Source organism: Ostrinia furnacalis, unplaced genomic scaffold (genome assembly GCF_004193835.3).
Source record: "Ostrinia furnacalis isolate ACB-3 unplaced genomic scaffold, ASM419383v2 OfSCF7554, whole genome shotgun sequence".
In the NCBI taxonomy this organism is placed as follows: Eukaryota; Metazoa; Arthropoda; class Insecta; order Lepidoptera; family Crambidae; genus Ostrinia; species Ostrinia furnacalis.
In genome coordinates, this window is record NW_021137793.1 from 310,031 (window position 1) to 331,596 (window position 21,566).

Here is a 21,566-nt window from a genome sequence, read left to right on the forward strand (position 1 = left end):
ACGAAATATTAACAGCTAAGATGTGTACAACACATAATGAACTGTATAATATTGATTTTTACTAAAAATGTAGTTGTCAAATAGATACAATATCTATTTTTCATATTATTCAATAAAAATAACCTTTGTTTCCTCCTCAATCATAAGATAAAATGCATTTCTTAAAAGAGTGTAAAACAAGTGCGTAGAACGTCTCTCTAATGTCATTCAACGACCGAACGATCGACTTGACAGATGATGTGGCCCAACGTCTTGTGAATATTCTAATAATTTTAATTTAATAGAATGCAAAATGCTTATATTTAAATTTATTTCTGTTTCTTTATTAATATCCATGTACCAATGCCGAGTACCAGACAAAGTTTATTGTGTCAATGAAAAATGTTCAGGTGAGTTAGATTTCTTGTGTGACAATCTGTTTTCTTACTGTAACTTTCTACCCGTATGTTTCTTGTTATTTCAGACCCTATATCGAAAGCGAGGACGCTATTGTCTTACACAAGTGCCGATCCAGACCTTATATCTTTTCGTGGGAACGCCGAGGCCGTGGTGTACATGAAATCAGCTGGGTCTAACCCAGATTTGTGGTATGCTACTATCAACGGGAAAACGGGCTTTGTAAACTCCCAGTTTCTAAGAGAACATAAAGTAATACAAAAAACTGCTCAACTGAGGGTATTTCCTTTAGAATATAGGAGGAATACTCAGCCTGATCTACAGCCTAATAAAGTGCAACAAGCACATGAAGTTATAGAAGGAACAACAATTTTTACTACTGAATCTGGGGATGCAACTACCCAAGCGGAGAGTTTCACTGAGCCCCCTGCTCCTTCCAACAGTGATAATGTTACTCCATCCCTTTCTGATTCAGTGCAGGAAACTCCGAACAGTGATAAAATAGAAGAAAATGTAGCTAGAGAAGAGTCCAATGCTAGTGGTGAACTTAATGAGAATATCCCCAGTAATCTGCCAAGTGAACCTCAAGAAACAACACAGTTGCAAAATGATGAAAGTAGTGTTAGTTCAACTGAAGCTAGTGTACAAAATCCTCCAGAAAATGAAGTGCCTCAAGAAAGTAATAGTGAGAAAGAACCACAGGAACCGCAGCCACCACAAGTGCCCAATGAAGAACCATCCCCTACTGAAGTTTCGGAGACTATTGCCAATGGTGAGGACTCCAGCAGTCAAAACGTAGAAGCAACTGAGAAACAAGATGTCCAAGAAGAAATTAAATCTGGCAATGAAAATATTGCAGAACAAAACACGCCAAACCCCACTGACACTGCCACAGAAATCAATCAACTTGCTCCGGAAACAACAACCGAGACTAAAACTGTGCCTGAAACAAGTGAGACTACAATTAATAATGTGATTGTTGCCAATCCTGACCTCCCAGAAGTCATTGAAACTAAAGATGAAAATAGTTTATTTGGTAGTTTCTTCGGCCAAGAAAACACTGACAATTTAAATGGGGTCAGTTCCACACCTTCTCCTGTTGTAGAAGAAACTCCGTCTACAACGAAAACTGATAATGTAAACACTGTCCAGACCACACCTCCTCCGTTACAACAAGAAACTCCACCGAGCCCTGCGGTTATACCACCTAGTTTTCCAGATATGGCCAACAATATCTACAATTATCCACCTATTCTAGCTCCCCCTTCAGAAGTAAATGAAATACCAACTAACAATAATAATATTAATAGTCAGTCAGCAAGTGTTCCAGAAAGCAGTGTGTATACATACACCACACAGTCACCAGTAGAAAAACCAAGCACTAATATTATCAACAGTTATACCACCAGTGAACCTGATGTTTCTACTGAAATTCCATACAGTGAACCGGCTGTAAATATTGCCGACAACCCCTCACAAAGTCAGTCTTCATCTGAACATACTGAAGAGGCTTCTGAACCACCACCGCCTGATTACAGCACAATGTCTACTGATGCTTTAATCGATGATATATTTACTTCAACCACTGAAAGTCCAACACCTGCACAAGAAAATGGGGAAGGCATTTTATCAAACATTTACACAACTATATCAGACCTCTGGCCAAGTAGCACAGAGGCACCAGCCACAGAAAGTTTATTTAATACTGAATACAGTTCTGTGAGTGAAAAGAAGGTTGATGAAGGCTTTTCATTCGTCAATTTTATAATGAGCGGCATAATGGGATCAAAACCTGAATCACATGCAGTTTTTATGTCTGGAGGTGAGTTTTCAAAACATTTTAGCTCTTTATACCTTGTCTAATTTTAATAAGTTTACATTATTATAACCCCTGTCCAGTCCATGAATGGCTATTATTTAATTCTAGCTTGCATATCGAATTAAAATTGATTATCAAGAGTAAGATTTCTTATCTCAATAGATAAAAGAGAAGTGTTTGTTAGTAACATTATTTACTGTTTTAAACAAATTTTTAGCTTCTGATTTTTATGTTTGGACAATTCTGGTGAAAAATAAATTATTTTATCAACAAAATTAATTTGATATCACCAATAGAACTGACAGTATTAGTTAGTCACATAAAAATATGTACATACATCTGATCTATAAATAGGGTATTTACCCTAAATTGGAAATTAAACTTACTGATTTCTAACTAATGCTAATATTGATTTTAGACACATTAAGTTGAATAAACAACTATTCCAGCTATTCTTAATGTTACAATCATTGTAATTTTCCATGCTGATAACTGACATTCTGAGTTTCTGGCTTTTAAAATAACATTGTGAATGAACTGGAAATGAAAGAAGCCACATCTTATAACATTCCTGAATAATTACAGTTACTCAAAGACATAGAGAACCAATTGCTTCATATTACTATAATATTTTAATTTTAACGTACAATTGTTAATCAATTATGAACCTATCCATTGTTTAAGTCTTGAACCTTATACTAACAAGAAACACTTGAATCAATAATAATAAAAAAAATTGATTTAGTATATGGTTTTTTTTTTGTTATTCCCACAATACTTACAATAATCCTGTAATAATAAAAAAAAATACTAGTACAAGTATGACTGAATTTCATGAAGATATTATATCAAGTCTTTTCTCCTTGTTTAGGTGAGTCCTGCTTCTCCGAAGACTACTGCGATGGCACGTCCAACACCGGCAACAGACTGCTTACGTTCCTTTTAACAACAGCTACTTCCGTGCTGCTCTTCACCCTAGGCTACTACTACATAGACAACAAGAGGCAAGATGGGAAACTCATTGGCACCATCAATTCCCTGCAAAGGGATTTACTTTTTACCAGTAAGGTAAGTTGTTCTAGTCAATTAAGTAATTTGTTTCAAAATTCATTATTTATGAGTATGAAATGGTCGTAATCCTCACCATAATGAAACTGTGTTAAAGATTATAAAGTTATTGTTTATTATTAATCTCATGTCTCCATCTTGAGATACTGTATCCTGTTTGTTGTCTGTTATTTATCCTGTTTTTTATGTTTTATTTATCCTCCTTTTATTAATGTAAAAGTAGCCTATGTTCTTTTGCAAGTTTCACTTTATCTCTATACCAATATTATAAATTAATCAAAATGTTACATAATTTTTGTGGAAAAAGGTAAAAAACAGACAGACTCATATAATATAAATCACTGTGGATTGTATTCCTAAACAGGAGTGTGAGATCCTTAAAGAGGAGCTTGCAACTACTAAAAGCAAGCTGGCCGGCATCGAGGACAGTTCCTTCGGGAAGGACGACATGGTGCAATCTCTAAGGGAAGAGATCGACGAGCTGAAGGCACAGAACGAGAGGCTGCGTAGATCGTTGGACGACAACGAGAAACTGCTTAGAGTCTCCGAGAATACGGCCGGCGAGCTGCAGAATACCCTTGGGGAGGTCGAGAATACTCTCAGTGAGCTCTTGGGTGAGAGAGCTAACTCTGAAGAGCAGATTGCTGAATTGAACGGTATGGGTCTTTACTTTTAACGACGTATTTTCTCGCGGCTCAGTTTTAATTTTGCGTTAATCGTGAGATATACGTTAAATTGTATGGTCCAAAGAGCAATATTAATCAGCATGATATACAAATAATTATATAATTATGCAAAGATATTATCTAAGGTATCTGAAAATAAACAAAGATTAATATCTAATGTGACCATTTCTATAAACGTTAAAATAAGCATTCTTATGTTAGACATAGGTAGGTACTTTGTTTTATAATAAGTAGTGAAGTATATCGTTCTTTAACACACTCGTGTGTAGGCAACGGGAAATTAGTTGATCCCGGCCGCCGTCTGCTCAGCTAATCAGCTTATTATAAATGGCTTCTATGATGTGCGGGATTTCTCTAACAAAATAAATGATGTGAATCACCACTTAATCTTATTTAATCGGATCAATACAGGCTTATAGATAGGAATAATGAACCTATTTATGTAATTTTATCAGTGTGATATAATATTTGTTTGGCATTTACAGGTAAAGTGCAGGCCTTTGAAGAGGAGTTGATTTCAGTCAGTAGAGAGAGAGATAACTATCAGCTCAAGTATGTGTCGGCGGAGACAGCGCTAGAGGAAGCGAAGAAACAAAACGTTAAGCTGGAAGAACTAACACAAAAGTTATCAGAGTCTAACAATACGATTGAATTGCAAAAGCACGAAATCACTGCTCTCAAAGTAAGTAGTTCGCAAACTGTTTAATTTACGATCATGATAACTGTTTCTTCAATTTGTTGAAAACCTTAATTTTCGAGACATACTTTGTACAATAATGGAATAAAATACTCTTTAACAAGAGAGTCCATATACAACGAATATTATTTTTTATTTCAGGAGGCATTAAAAGACGTGAAAAATGGACTTTCCCCAAATATGGACGTGTCGTCGCTAATAGACCACACCGAAATCAAAGCTAAACTAGCCAAAGCGTTGGAAGAGAAGCAGTCATTTGAAAAGAAATTTGAGGTATGTATTCATTTGTCTTTTGTTATAAAGAATACATTAAAATCGGCAAGAAAATTGCATTTTTTTTCAGCAATTTTTTTGGTCAATATGTTACCAGCATATTTTGTGTTCTTACCTAATTATCTTCTTATTATTTTTGTCATTATACTTTGAACTTTAATGATGACTAATCATATTTGACAACAAAATATTTGTACAAGATAAATTATTGTTGCCTATCCTGTTCGATCAAAGTTCACCTTTTCTTCTGCTTAGACAAACAAAAAGTATCCAAACAATATAATTTTATAATTAAATCGTTGACTGTCGAGACACTACACACAATAAAAATGTAATTGTTCGAAGCTCACCGGTGAGCCGCGTGGCGTCCAACGTTCATAGACAATGGTTTATCCTCAACTTGTATGGCATGGTTCTTTCAGGTGGAATACAAAGAAAGGAAGCGGCTGAGTGACGAGCTAAGTGTAACTCAAGAATCGCTCCAAACAACCAGCCAGCAGGCAACCGAGGCGTTGACGAGGCTGGAAGTGCTTGGGAAATACTTCCAGGAAAGAGAAACTGAACTTATGAAGTGAGTAAACAGTTCATGCCAATTTGTAGTCATCTCTTTCTTTCTTTCCGTGTCTGTAGTGTGGTCAGCGATGTAGTACACATACCTTTTAAACCGAGACCGACAGTTCCAGAATTTCTTTTTTTTTTGTTAAGTTGCATGAACCTTTCATATTGTTTTGTACAGATTATGTTAAACAACTCAATATTCCATAGTATTAATTGTATGTTATGTTACAGAGAGTTGAGCACCAAAGAATCCCTTTGGCTAAGCAAGCAGGGTGAATCTGCGAGCACCGTAGAGAAAATTGAACTTCTACAGCAGGAGGTTCAAAGGCATAAGTGAGTATGATCATTTAATGTCATTTATGTATATTATTTGACTGGCTGACTAAAAACACNGTTTTATTACTCACATAAGTCAATTGTGTTACAACTTCAACAAAAGAACAGATAAACCAAAAATCGTATTTTAACACACACAAAATAAGCCAAATCAAAAAAAATTTTTCTCGAAAGCTGTTGAAGATAGACCACGGGTTTCTTTTAAGAATTTACTTAGATTTACTTGTTAAATCATGTCATCTATTCACCAAAAAATGTCCGCTTCCAAGTGATTTTAAAAGACTGTGCAATGGTATGGTATCAATAATAGGTTACAGAATAAACTGGATCTAACCAAAAATTCAATGTTTCCTTCTTCCATACATTTAGTACTACCCTTCTGCTCTCTGAGTACTACCACAGTCATGACACTCATCTCTTGACAATATTATAGCAAGTAAAGCCTAAAACCAATGTTTTTCATTAATAATTTAAAATAAGAATACAATTTACGAGTTTATTTTAAGTATTTATTATTAAATTAAAAAAATTACACTTCTAATATTGTGTGTCTGGCATACATTTAGTATGGAAGCTGGAAACATTGAATTTTCAGATAGATCCAGTTTATTCTGTAACTTATTATTGGTACCGTTTGAAAGAGCTCATTAAGCACTTTCAGGATCAGTAACCAGTTTTTTAATATCTTGTATAGTTAAGAAATAATCGAGTGAGATCACTTAACGTTTCCACCCTGTATAGTTGTTGCCCATTTTTGCCACTTGACGTGGCAGAATCGTGGGACTTCACGGTATTTAAATAAAAATTAAAGTGGTTGCGTTTAGAAACGCCACAAATATTTGAGTCTTTGGAAACAAGTTCGTTATTATACTTGTATATTAAAATATAATTTTGTTTTACCTAGCTTTTTCTTATTAATAAAATATAGGTTATTAAGTACTCAATACAGAAATCAGCCGGCTCCTAGTCTAAAATTCTTATAATCGAAATTAAATGATTTAAACTACAAATAAAAATGATTCAAACAGTACTAGTTTTTAGGTTCAAATTCGACTGCTCTAGTGGACGCACGGAACGGCAACGTCGCAGTCGACCCATATTATTTGAATTATTTGGCGGGAAAATAGTTTTTGGCTTTTAATTCTGAAACTAAGAGGCCTAGAGATTTGAAATTATGTCTCGTGTGTACTTCAATTATAACGAATTATTTGATCTTTAAAACGCAACTCTAACTTATACGGTTTTAATAATCCACCGTGTGTTACGTGTCACCAGCTTACACATACGTATCGGTTCGTAGTTCGAAAACGGTTCGAAATAAAGCTTTGAAAGAATTGAAGTCGGGTTTTTTTATTCGACTTTAATTTATGAGATATAAAACATTGATGTAGCTTAAATATTTACGAAGATACAGATGTGTAAGCTGGAGACACGGTACTCCAGCTCGCACATAGTTTTTTGATCGTGGTTTTAACAGTATTTGAGCTAAAGTCTTGAAAAGTGGAAAGCCTACTATTTGGATTCGACTGTAATTTTTGAGGTATAATACATTATCGTAGCATAAATATTTACGAAGATACAGATGTGTCAGCTGGAGACACGTGTCCTCAGCTTACACATAGAAAACAACTCATAGTTATGAAGTTCTAATGGCTCTAATTGAATGACTGAGAGGTTTGATGACTCTAATTAGGCTTTTATTGATGGTATACTTGGAATTGCTCTAGGGCCAATGAGGAAGTTGGAGACATTCTCTTCAATCTGTTATCTTATAAATAGGATAAATTGGTAAATGAGGGTTCTAGTGTGCTAGTTGAGACTACACTCAATACAAGAGAAAAGGCATACATTAAAATAAATTTTTATTTAGCTTGATCTAATAAACTTCAAAATAATAATAATATACAGGCAGGACATGCTTAATCTATCTTATCAGCTTTGATCTTCCAGGCTCCTATTGTATATTTAAGCCAAATGAGGCCGAGGTCACATCCCATCTGTATCCAAGAGAGGACAGGGGTAACCTTGGAGCCTTCGATCTCTGTCCATCTCACAGGAATCTCAGTTATTGGAATGTTAAGTTGTTGTGCTATGTACAGTAATTCTACATCAAATGCCCTGTAATCAAATATTATTATTTATCATATTTCCAATATAAGTAAAGAAATAAATAAAAATAAAGTAGGTGGTCACTGGGAACTATGATGACAATCAACAATGATTGACCTGCACTGAATGTACAGTTAGCTGGTAGAGAGTGCTACAAGGCTTTAAGAAAATTTTTATGCAATAATTACCATCTATTCACATGTAAGCTCTTGAAACAAGTTTGTGCAGATTTTCTAGTGAACAGTTTAAAACCACATTGTGTGTCTTTGATGCCCTTTACAGTGAACAACCACACCAGGAAATGGAAGCCATACATCAGTATATTCCTGGAAAAAATTAAAAATCATTAAATATATTTTATCTTACGATACCTAGATTAATTAAAAACATTATTGATAAGCTACCTAAAAACACTTCTTGTGGCTAAAGATTCTTCTTCCAAATGAGCTCTAGAGCCAATGACAATAGAGTGGGCTTTACTGATTTCTTCAGGCTGTGTGATTACATCATATTTTAGTGTTCCTTGTATGGCTACTTCCAGTTTTTTCAAATCCTCAAATTTGGATGCACCATCTGCATCAGCAAACAATATTAATGAGCCTCTGGAGCTCTCAATTCCCTGAAAATATACAAATTAATGAATAAAACATATTGCCTTGTGGATAATTTAAATACTCACAGCTTGATATCCACTCACCAAGCGCACAGCACCACCCTTGCCTCTATTCTTTACCAGTTCAAGACATCTGACTTTATCACTGCCATACTTCAGGGCATAGTTTCCAGCCACTTTGACAGTCTTATCTTTGCTCCCATCACTCACTACTATGATTTCATACTTGTACGAAGGATACTCTGTCAGTCTTTTCTCCAAAAATTGTAATGCCTCATCTAACATTGGTGGCACTGAAATAAAGAACCTCATTACAATTCATGCCAGCTTAGGATAAAGAAAAATAAGTCTTGTCCAACTTACACCTCTCTTCTTCATTGTATGCCGGGACCACAACACTAAGATTGACACTCTGAGGTTCCTCAATACTCGGGAACTTTACTTTGGTCTTGGATTTCGGATCTTCATAGTATTCTTCTTCTTTGAACCGCTCGACAACTGGGTATGGATTTGTTACAACATAGATGATGACACAACTCTGTAAACAAATGGTACAGTCTGTAAGTTCTCACTTATGAATAATATTATTAATACAGAACTAACGTGTAGATTTTTCAGGCTGACGTGTATTTCAGGCTATAGCGAGCGGGTGTCGTGTCTTTTGTTGTGTAGGTGTGTCCAACAAATACTCACAATAAATAATAATATCAGACCGAAAACAATACCGTAGAAGATCAAAGACCAAATAACTGAGATGATATCCATTTTAGTTACACACTAGTCACATTTCTATTGGAAATACTGAAATTATTTATTCAGTTCCGGCAAAATATATTTCGTTCGACGTCGTCGTCAACAACAAACTGTCAAAGTCATTGTCTGTCATTAATGTCATTTGTCTGTCAGTAATTTTTTTTTAGATTTACATCTTTGGGTTCGTACACTATGCAGAGCCCCGATTACGGTAACTTTTAATAACGTCTACGATCCAGACGCGTTTCTGATTCTGCGATACGATTGGTCAAAACAGCTGACGTACGCTGTTGAACGACCAATCGTATCGCAGAATCGAGAAGCGTGTCTGGATTGTTCACGTTAAAAATTACCGTAATCGGGGCTCAGGAAATTGGCCAAGATGCATCAAAGTGAACACATACCCATCAAGAAGAAACTTGTCAAGTACCTGTTCACATTGATGCGGCGAACTATATTAGCGCATAGTGTACTTTCAGCAATAAGCCCCAATATTGCCAGTGCTCAAAAACGTTATTACCCAAAAACTGTAAATTGAGAAAATATAACTCCCAACCAACATAAAGCGGTTAATTTAAGCATCTGAAGGCCGCCTAACTTTTCACTCTTAGAATGCTGTGCCTGACAGATAAAACCATACCACCTCTGTAATATTATGGATGCAATAAATAATTGAGTATTGTTGAAACTTAAGTTTTACTCACGTAACTTACGATGTACACTTTTTGAAATATTGTAAGTCGCATGTAATTTCTTACTACTTGCGAATACAGCCGTAAGTTACGTCACGAAAGCAACTTACAAGCATAAAAGGATGAGGATGGATGCAACGCTGCTTCACTTGCATCTCAGCAAAACGATTTGGCCCACTATAGTACACATTACATCGTAATATCACGTAATACGTTTAATGAAACCATTACAACAGGTACATAAAGTTTATTACAAATATTTCAAATTCAGTCAGATTTATACAATTGTTTAAGGTGAGAAGAATAATCAATAATTACAATTTTAAATCTAAAATCTCTCTATATTAAATGCAATAGTAATGGCAACTGATGAAAATTTATCACAATTTTACACTGTGTACAAAACATAATATAAAGTGATAAATATTTTAGGTAATTTACCTAATTTTAAAATACATGATTTAGTTAATATTTAACTGTTCACAAGCAGACAAAATAGATATAACAACAACTAATGCGTTTCGATTAAACTGGTTAATGTATAAATTCCCAAGTAATATTTTTTATGATTTGCAAAAAGATATCAATCTTAATTTTATTTCTTTACAAAGTTTTGGGCCATTAGCCATTATATTTCAATAATAGTAGGTAATTCAACAACTAAATTAAGAGTTTTTACAATTTAGTTTTAGGTAAAAAATATGATCTAGGTAAAAATAGCTGAAAAGATAAAAATAAATAAAATGCTAAAAATACTGATCAATTTTGAGTGCTGTTACTCCCTTCGTCAACAAATATATATTTTTTTATATTCAACAATGTGTCCGATTGTGCGTTTTTATGTTATTAAGCTCGGAATACCTGTGTGTAACAAAATTAACACCAGTTTAAGAGAAGAGGCTATATTTGGTAGAATGACCAGTGCCGGATTAAGCCAGCGCGGGGCCTGTAGCAAATTTCTATCAAGGGGTCCTTGGTTTGCTTTAGGTTCTCAAGTTTAGGGTATTAAATGAAACAAAACTGTTACAAATGAACTTTTCTTGATTTAGAGATAACACTTTCAATCAGTGCCGTAACTAGGGCGGTGCCAGCGGTGCACCTGTGCCTGGCACAGGGCGCAGACCCTGGAGGGGCGCAGAAATGACCAGACCAGTATCTAGTTTTGTTTCATGCACGCTCTGCACCCCCCCCCGTAGAAGGTTACTTTTTTTTATATTTCTCGCACCGGGCGCATAAAAGGCTAGTTACGGCACTGCTCACGGACCAGGCTTTAGCTGCCACGACATTCCTTATAGGCGACACGTCTCACAAACACCATCCCCTAACTGTAACTTCATTCTCTAAACTCCATCCCCAACTGCTGTCACGCCTAGAAACTACACTACTAACTGTGACGTCACGCCTCGCCGAACATCGCGCTTTCCCTCGAGTGTTGTGTCTCCTGGCTACAGGCCGCGTGCGGTTGACGTAGCGCGGGACTGTCGCTTGGCACTCGTAAATACAGTGGCGATAATCCTAGGGGCCGAAATACCTGCCATACTTCTGTGCGCCACGCTAATACCTTTCGCTATCCACCACATCACTTACAGGCGCCACCCTTTATTTGCCATGTCACTCCTAGACGCCTCCTGTGACGTCACTACACTCGTTATACCACGTATCACGTGTATAGTACAGGCAAAGTGCATTTACAAAAGTAGGTACAGTTATTATGTACAGTCACGGAATGAAAAGGTTCGTCAGTTTTCAAATTGATTCCTTCAACGAATCGCAAGCACATATTACCTTTTGAAACTATGTTACAAAATAATCTCGAGTTAGAGAAAATAATCTTTAACTGTTGCTCAGTAAAGTTCAAAATTATTCAGATCGAAGTTGTTTGACGATTTATCTTGTCAAGAAGATTATTATGATTGATAAACTAAAACCTTCTTGTTGGTTCAACCTGCCATTATTATTTCTATAAAAAAAACTACATTTTGTAACATTGCACTGATGGGATAGAAAAATAAACAAGCAAAACCTTATTCGTTAGCAAACGTCATATTTATTTAAATGTTAGCAGCACTGTTTCTTGCACTGTAATGTTGGTAGGTTTGACTCTTACAGTATCTAGTGCAAGCGAAAACCGACACTAAGGTGACGAACCTTTTCATTCTGCGACTGTACATTCCTACAATTCAACATCCAATCCTAACCAGAATCATTCCAGTTTGATCGTGCCATAAAACACATACTCAAAAATAAATGTGTTTTCATGTAACCAAGTCTCGAATAAAATATAGATCTTGTTCCTACATCACCATTTTTGTAAGAAGTCTCGAATGAAATTATTTGTACATATTTATCATGTAATATTACTTTAAGTATTTTGTTTACAGCTATGATTTAAATGTTATGGAATATTTAGTTGATAGCTGATAAAAATCAGTGTAATTGATAACATTTTATGTGCAAATCTATGTAACAAATAAAATAAGTTTTATTTTAAAATCATGATTGTTGTTTGTTAGATATTTTAGTTGTCATCAGATATAGTCATAAATTTTACTAAAATTACTATTGTTAATCATTTTATATAAGGAAAAATAAAAGTTTTATATGTTCTTTGGTGTTTTATTTTTGTTGTAAATATCGAAAATCTCCATCAATCTATAGATTATCACAGAAAATAGGATCACTGTAAAATTGTCTAGCTATAGCTTACTACCTATTAACACTTTCGTTTTAAAATATCAGGTGCCATTTTCAAGAAAATATATTTCCACCTGATTGTACAATCAGTACTTATTACAAAAAAACTTTCATATTTCAAGACTGCTCTTTTCTTAACTTTTCCTTATCTTGGCTGCTTTTCTTATCTTTCCCTATAGTGAATACATCTTCAAAGGCTTTCAGGAGTATGCCAAACAAATCCTCACTTTCCACTATTACTGTCTTGTATTCCACTTTATTCTCTGCTTCTACTGGTTTCATTGAATGTGGTCCATTCTTCAAAATATCATCAAGTATTTTGTCTATTTCTACATAAAACTTCTGCCTGTTTATTAAAGGTACTATTAAGTTGTACTTATTAATTTTGCTATTTAATGTCTTGACAAATTCTCTGTAGTCATCACAAATCCTGTGCCACTTTGGCTCATCTACCTCACTGAGGGGGAATGGCCCTAATACCATTCTGTCATTCTTGATGTCTCTCTTTAAGAATTCAATATCTTGATCAATTTCTTTGCTCATTGTTATCCATTCAGGTGTGAAGCCATTGTTTATAAGCACCTGAAAGTTTAATTTTAAAATATTAAAACATATTTTTAATCATTAACAATTTTTAGTCAAATCAAATCAAATCAAATCNCTTTTTATTCAAAAAGGTTACATTTTTTTATATTTCTCGCACCGGGCGCATAAAAGGCTAGTTACGGCACTGCTTTCAATATCAACTTCTTTAAGCAAATCATGCTCTATATTCAACAAAGTAAGATGATTAACATGTTCTTGTCCCATCGTGTTCCTTAATTCATTTTTAATACGTTTTAATGTTGAAAAAGAACGTTCGCCACTGCAGTTTGTGATCATGAGAGACATGTAAATGCGCAAGGCAATTTCTAAGTTTGGAAAACACGATTCTAAAGAATTATTTATTAAAAGTTTATAAAATGATTAGTTTTTTAAACGTTGTTTGTAAAATGATCTTTTGTCATACGTTTTTTGTTAAATAATAGTAAACCTCATTTTTTAACTATCCGCTTTTTTACTTGAGACTCTAAAACACCTTGCTCTTAATCTACCGTCACTAGCTTTCAATAATCTCGAAACATGATCGATATGATAATCGATTAAAAAGGTTAGCTATATTCACTCATAAAATGAATCTATATTTTATAATAAATCAACCAACTATAGTAGATTGGATCGTGACTGAATTAATAAAATTTAAATAGTTCGCCTGTTTTCTCGAAATATTGATAATCGGTTAGAAAGTATAATCTTGGCTACCTACAATAAACTCATAAAATAAATGTATACCTATAGAAAAAAAATAAAAATCTGGCCGCTTGAAGGGTAGAAATGTGGTATCTATAGATGCTAGTCTAAATATATCGATTATAATTAAACATTATAGGCCAGTAGAATTACATTTTAAATCGGAGATAATTCCTACAAAAGATTTTATCGCTTTAATGGCTTCATTGGTTGCCCATTAAGACTCTCCTAGGTTTTCGACTTCGACGGAGTTGTGTTTAAGTGGTGGGGGGCCCCCGAAAGGGGCGCTTTTTAGGGATTCCGGTTATATCGCGTAAAGGACTTACCCTATCGAAAAGTGGTCTTCTTGTCGGTTGAAGGGCATTTAATCCTGCATTAAATAAGACCAAATTCACTCGTTTTGGACAAACCGTTCTCGTGCAAATGTTCGGCAAAGTAGGAAAAATCGTAACTCGTAAGTCTTGATCCCACTAAAAACATTCTGTAAAAAACTAGCCAAGTCTCGATGGAGCTGCTTGTTTATCTCTAAAAAGTAATGAAATCTAGACAAAGTCGTGCCAAGTCTATGGTTCCTTACTGCGATTTCTTTATTATTATAGTTAATGTTGTGTGACTTGGCCGTTGAACAATCTTTATTAAGATAATCTAAAGTTATGCGAAACTTTGCTTTCGCATAACTTCGGAACTAAATGACCTACAGACTTGAAATTTTGGATTTTAAGTATGTGATTATAGCTTACTAGATGACGAAAATTTCTGCGTTCTGGTCTTATCCAGAGGTTCTCAAATAGGGGCCTGAAAATGCGGCGAAATGGTTCCAGTAAAGGATGGTACGGCAGTGTTTGCTTCGCGACTTGGCGGGGGCACTGCCGTGCCCCCAAATAGGGTTACACTGGTTGAGGCGCTCCTTTTCAAGACTTGGAAGCCCGCGGGTAGCGAGCCATTGGACGTGGAGAGGGTTATACACATATTTTCTACTTTTCCGAACATTTGCACGAGAACGGTTTGTTCAAAACATATATATTTGGTCTTATTTAATGGAGGATTAAATGCCCTTCAACCGTCAGGAAGACTACTTTTCGATAGGGTAAGTCTTTTACGCGGTATAACCGGAAAACCGAAAAAGCGCCCCTTTCGGGGGCCCCCACCACTTAAGCACAACTCCGTCGAAGTCGAAAACCTAGGAGAGTCTTTATGGGCAACTAATGAAGCCATTAAAGCACTAAAATCTTTAGTAGGAATTGTTTCAGATTTAATTCATTTTTGTGTTTAATTCTACTGGCCTATTAGAGAACATTCACGTTAAAAAGTTCGTAAAATACCTACCTACTTATTTTTATGATTTAACGTGATGAAATCGAGTTTTAGATTTTCAAGTGAAAGTAAAGCATAGCCTAATGCAAGATATTTTACGCTCCTATCTAAATTAATCTTTTTTTATTTCGGTCAGACAGGCGTTGGAGCGCGGGGCCCCCAAATTCGCGGGGCCCGTAGCATTTGCTACTCTTGCTACGTGGCTAATCCGGCACTGAAGTCTTTTACGCGGTATAACCGGAAAACCGAAAAAGCGCCCCTTTCGGGGGCCCCCACCACTTAAGCACAACTCCGTCGAAGTCGAAAACCTAGGAGAGTCTTTATGGGCAACTAATGAAGCCATTAAAGCACTAAAATCTTTAGTAGGAATTGTTTCAGATTTAATTCATTTTTGTGTTTAATTCTACTGGCCTATTAGAGAACATTCACGTTAAAAAGTTCGTAAAATACCTACCTACTTATTTTTATGATTTAACGTGATGAAATCGAGTTTTAGATTTTCAAGTGAAAGTAAAGCATAGCCTAATGCAAGATATTTTACGCTCCTATCTAAATTAATCTTTTTTTATTTCGGTCAGACAGGCGTTGGAGCGCGGGGCCCCCAAATTCGCGGGGCCCGTAGCATTTGCTACTCTTGCTACGTGGCTAATCCGGCACTGAGAATGACCATGTTTTCATAAGCCTTTTACGATAACAATACACACTGACTGATGATTAACAATTAACATTTTATTTATTTACGTAGAAAGATTAATTTATCATTTGTTACTGCAAAGCATTAAGAATTAAAAATCATCTATTCAACAATAATTAGCTGTTATGGAGCTTAAATAATGATCCCGACTGTTTTTTAGTGATTGTTAAATTCTGAATAGTCGATATGACGCCAAAATGCAACGATAATTATTTTTGTTAATTTAAACATAACGACTTTAACAATTGATTAAAACAGTCAGTATTAAGATTTTTCTACATCTACACATTGCTAAGAGAAATATTTTATGTACAACTAACACACTCTTAATTATATTATACATAGAAAATAAAATTTTATTTATCTTAATAATTATTTGAGGCACGAACAGTGAAATAGCACCAATATGAAATTTCACATCAATATTTTCAATGTTATAAGATGTGCGAATCGACATTATATTATGAAGAGTTAATGCTCATATGTTTTTTCAAACTTAATTTGTGCTTAAACACAACCACAATATAAAGAGCATTACATACATTAAAAATGTATGTTTGCAAGTAGATTCCAATCGGGCGGGAAACTTACCCAATGTGGTTAAGTGTGGAACCAATAAAGATAATAATTTTGTTACACCACACGCAATAAAAAGCGTAGTGTCTTGGACTATTTACATCTCCCTAGTAAAGTGGAGCCGGAAATCTTTACCTCAACAGATTCTTGACTTTGCTTATTTTTTGAATATGTTATTGATATCATATACTCGTAGTTATAAATAGCTGCTGAAAAATAGCTGTCCTACATTGTTTTTAACTACCAGAACAAGTTTTGTTTTATTAGCTGCATAGTTTCGAAATAATATGTATTAGTTGCACGAGGAACAGGAAATGCCGGGAGCGAAAGCGGGCTACGCGGGCGCAGCCGAAATCATGTGAGCGTGACGCACAGGTAGGGTATAGCCGTGGTCACGTGATGGGTGTCGCTAGCGTACGTAGGCTACAGCCGTGGTCACGTGACAGGTGCATTCGCACCTAGTAGAGGCATGGTGCCGGAGAGGACGGCGGCGCGCGCGTGGCATGCTAGGGCTCGGGCTCGCAGACGTCGGTGTATCCCGTGGTCACGTGACGAGTGTGTGACCACAACAGGCTCGTAGAGTTAGGGCGCAGTGGAAGGCGGCGGCGTGCTAGCATCGGGTTCAGACTCGTATTAGCAGGCGTTGGTGTATCCCGTGGTCACGTGACGAGCGTGTGACTGCAATAGGGCGCAGTCGTGATCATGTGAACGGTGTTTGATCGCGGCATTCACGGCTAGTAGAGGAAGGGCGCGGCTGTTGTCACATAACCACTGATCGATCGCGGTGGCCGCCTAGTACAGGTATGGAGGGCTCGTCAGTGAATCCCGTGGTCAAGTGACGAGCATTCGATCTCAGCGTTCGCGCCTAGTATAAATATGGCGCGGGGGAGGGCGGCGGCGCACACGCAGCCGGCTCGGGCTCGCGAGCGTCGGTGTATCCCGTGGTCACGTGACGAACGTGCGTGGGCGGCGGCGGGCAGTTGGAGGCGCGGTAGTGGCGGCACGCACGGTCACGTGACGAGCGTGTGACTGTAACAGGGCGCAGTCATGTATCCCGTGGTCACGTGACGAGCATTCAATCGCGCCTAGTACAGATAAGGCGCGGGGGAGGGCGGCGGCGCGCGCGCGGCGGGCTCGGGCTCGGACTCGCAGGCGTTGTTGTATCTCGTGGTCTCGTCACGAGCGTTCGTTCTATCGTGGCGTTCGCGCTTAGTATACATAAGGCGTACAGGGGAAGGTGGAGACGCGCGCGTGGCGTGCTCGGGCTCGGGTTCGGGCTTGCAGGCGTTGGTGCATCCCGTGATTCGATCTCAGCGTTCGCGCCTAGTATAGATAAGGCGCAAGGGAAAGCGGCGGGCTCGGTTTCGAACGCAGGTGTCGGTGTATCCCGTGGTCACGTGACGAACGTGCAACCGCAACAGGGGCTGTTGCGGCTAAAGCCTGGTTCGACCCCAAGCTACCCATCCTTATCGCTCGCGCGTAATTATATTGCTGTCGCGACTGTGCGACGCGCGCCCGCAGTGAGTGTGCGAGCGCGACAGCAACATAATTACGTGCGAGCGATAAGGATGGGTAGCTTGGGGTCATTGGACGTGCTCACGGACCAGGCTTTAGTATAGGTATGGCGCGGGGGAGGGCGGCGGCGCGCGCGCGGCGGGCTCGGGCTCGGACTCGCAGGCGTCGGTGGAGGCGGGCGTGGGCGGCGGCGGGCGGTTGGAGGCGCGGTAGTGGCGGCACGCACGGTCACGTGACGAGCGTGTGACTGTATCAAGGCAGTCATGTATCCCGTGATCACGTGACGAGCATTCGATCTCAGCGTTCGCGCCTAGTACAGATAGGCGGCGGGGCGCGCGCAGCTGGCTCACGTGAGCGTTCGTTCTATCGTGGCGTATAAGGCGTAGGGGAAGGCGCAGACGCGCGCGCGGCGTGCTCAGGCTCGGGTTCGGGCTTGCAGGCGTTGGTGCATCCCGTGATCACGTGACGAGCGTTCGTTCTATCGTGGCGTTCGCGCCTAGTACAGATAAGGCGCGGGGGAGGGCTCGGACTCGCAGGCGTCGGTGGAGGCGGGCAAGGGCGGCGCGGTAGTGATCACGTGACCGGCGTTAAATCGTGGCGTTCGCGGCTAGTACAGGTAAGGCGCAAGGGAAAGCGGCGGGCTCGGTTTCGAACGCAGGTGTCGGTGTATCCCGTGGTCACGTGACGAGCATTCAATCGCGGCTAGTACAGATAAGGCGCGGGGGAAGGCGGCGGCGCGCGCGCAGCGGGCACGAGCTCGGACTCGCAGGCAATGACCCCAAGCTACCTATCCTTATCGCTCGCGCGTAATTATGTTGCTGTCATGCTCGCACACTCACTGCGGGCGCGCGTCGCACAGTCGCGACAGCAATATAATTACGCGCGAGCGACAAGGATGGGCAGCTTGGGGTCATTGGACGGGATTCTACGTGCTCACAGACCAGGCTTTAGTACAGATAAGGCGCGGGGGAGGGCGGCGGCGCGCGGGCGGCGGGCTCGGGCTCGGACTCGCAGGCGTCGGTGGAGGCGGGCGTGGGCGGCGGCGGGCGGTTGGAGGCGCGGTAGTGGCGGTAGGCGCGCCGCCGCGCCGCCGCCGCCGCCGACGACCCGTTGCTGGCGGTGGCTGGTGAAGGCGGCGGGTTGGCTGTAGGCTGGGGGTACCGCTCGCAGAGGCTTTCTGACGCTCTGTGGATAGATTTTTTATGATTATCATAAGTAGGAATGTGACTTAGTAAATGTTTATCTCGAAGAGCCGGTACACAGGGTGTGGTTTTGTTAAACCCTCCTGAGTTGGGCGTTGTCTTACAAAACCACACCCTGTATCTCTGAATAAAATGTAATGGCTTTTCTAGTTTCTTCGGGCGATAGGTGAGAGCAGTGGGCTCCCAATTTCAAAGCGCGGCCCACGCGCCGCCCACGCCGCCGGGCACGCGGCGCCGCTAGTGTAGTACTCACTCTGTGAGGCTGGGCGTGGGCTTGCAGCGCGGCGGGGCGCGGCGCGGGGCGCGCGGGGAGGCGGCGCGGCGGCGCCAGTGCCTCAGCGCGGCCCACGCGCCGCCCACGCCGCCGGCGCACGCGGCGACGGCTCCGCACACCACTAGCGCGCGCGACTGCCGCACTGATCCTACGGCCTGCAACGAAATTAATCCAAATTGTACATACGGCGATGTAGCGCGCGAATGTGTTTGACTGAATCCGCTGAAATGAATGGTTTAACGGTCTGATAAGTTGAATTGCATTCTTGACAATAACATGTATTTTTTAAGTGGCTATGTCTATACAGGGCCGAATTTAAGGGAGGGCAACCGGGGCTACAAACCCGGTGCCTCCAGAAAAGAATATACTCCACCTCCATCCTCCACAATAGACCTCGGAAAAAAAACAAATTCAGACTAGAAAACAACTTTTCCTTTGATATTGTTTTCGCGTTTTACTTTTATCTACAAACTTTGTACAAACATGATTATATTAGATAACTAGCGGCCGCCCGCGACTTCGTACGCGTGGACCCCGTTTTACCCTTAGGGGTGAAGTTTCGAGATTTTTAGGGTTTACCCGGAAATTATTCAAACTTTTCTCGCTGTAAAAACCATCCTTGGACTTCAACAAACATTTAAAAAAAAGAATTGGTATGTAATAGTTGCTATGCTATGCTTGCTGATGAGGGATGGGTTACTCCTAAGAGTGCTAAATAAAACCGACCCGTTTGAGTGCTGCTCATACACTGATTTATTACTAAGTGATTCTACAGGCGTGAATTAAAACTAGGTCAAACTTATACGTAAAGTGTTTAACGCCTACTTAGCAATAAATGATTTAACTATATAAAAAGGAAATGTGCAAGTAATAATGTACGATGGCTCGTACATCTTTCTCACCAGCAAAAGAAAACATTAAAATACAATTGCTTAAAATAGTTAATTGGTGAGAAGGATGATGATTGATTTATATAGTGCTCAAAAATAATGATGCTTAATACTAAAATGATATACAGTGCTGTTACGTGATACAAGGTGAATCCAATAGTTTGGGTTAGTATCTTATGCTACTGTGCTTGATGAAACATAAAGATATAAATGCTGTTTTATAATATCAAGATGATATAATTATGATTTATTGAACTAAATTTAACTACTGATGTCCTGTTCATAATTTTAATTCACTCGCGTGACTCTACACTTGGGACGTGAAACGACACTGACCGTGACGCGATAGGCGTCATGGGGGATGTCCCTTGATCAACACTGACACTGCTTGCTGACTTACGCAGTAAGTTCAACTCAATGGGAGCTGAAGTAACACTCACTAGATCACTAACACTACCCACTGCGCTGCTGCGAGGAGCCGGCGCCGGAGCGTCGGCCGCCACCTGCCGCGCCCGCGCCTGCCGGTGTCTCCTGATCTTCAAGTATGCGAGTGTCCCCGCTACTGCTAGTAGTACTGCTACGATTGCATATGTTGTCGTGTAGTGATGGACATCGTGGATGCTGAGGTCAGAGTAAGATTGTCCTTTCAGGTTCTCCATTTGCTCCTTTAGCTGCTGCCACATGAGTGTGTGATTCTCTGGTATCATCATCTCATCCGTGATGGTGGTGTTGATGATGTTGTTCAAGATAGATAACTCTGGGACTTTGATATCGTTTTGAACTGTCATATGATTCATGTAGTTGTTGTGAGTATAGATTGACAGGTCATTGTCCCTGAGTACACAACCATGCTCTAGGGTGACAAGGCCGTTACCTGATAACGATAACATTGACACACCAGCTGTGCAGAAAATGCGAACGCTGCATTCTTGGCAACACGAGAACAGCCAGTCGTTCCGCGCGTGCAACTTGATCCATCTGTTCGTACAACTTGATTGCTCGTATTTACAGAGTGTTGTTTTTGTATATGAATTACTAATAGTTAATTCACATATGGACTGCTTCATTCTAATGTCGTATATAGGCGTATCGAGTGAGCATAATATTCTGTTTTCAG

General features: G+C 39.3%; 2 protein-coding genes across 2 annotated transcripts; one reads left to right on the forward strand and one right to left on the reverse strand.

Moving 5' to 3' along the window:
* The first annotated feature begins 203 nt into the window (after window positions 1-203).
* Window positions 204-21,437, forward strand: LOC114365092 (transport and Golgi organization protein 1-like). Its single transcript, XM_028321560.1, has 10 exons — window positions 204-389; window positions 464-2,218; window positions 3,087-3,283; window positions 3,648-3,939; window positions 4,455-4,651; window positions 4,808-4,939; window positions 5,362-5,510; window positions 5,729-5,830; window positions 8,088-8,090; window positions 21,359-21,437. The coding sequence occupies exons 1-10, from the start codon at window positions 293-295 to the stop codon at window positions 21,420-21,422; spliced, it is 2,988 nt and encodes a 995-aa protein (XP_028177361.1). The 5' UTR covers window positions 204-292; the 3' UTR covers window positions 21,423-21,437.
* wol (Dolichyl-phosphate beta-glucosyltransferase wollknaeuel) lies at window positions 7,683-9,430 on the reverse strand. Its single transcript, XM_028321561.1, has 6 exons — window positions 9,249-9,430; window positions 8,919-9,093; window positions 8,640-8,848; window positions 8,347-8,561; window positions 8,131-8,268; window positions 7,683-7,951 (listed from the first exon to the last, which is right to left on the reverse strand). The coding sequence occupies exons 1-6, from the start codon at window positions 9,318-9,320 to the stop codon at window positions 7,753-7,755; spliced, it is 1,008 nt and encodes a 335-aa protein (XP_028177362.1). The 5' UTR covers window positions 9,321-9,430; the 3' UTR covers window positions 7,683-7,752.
* Window positions 21,438-21,566: the final 129 nt, after the last annotated feature.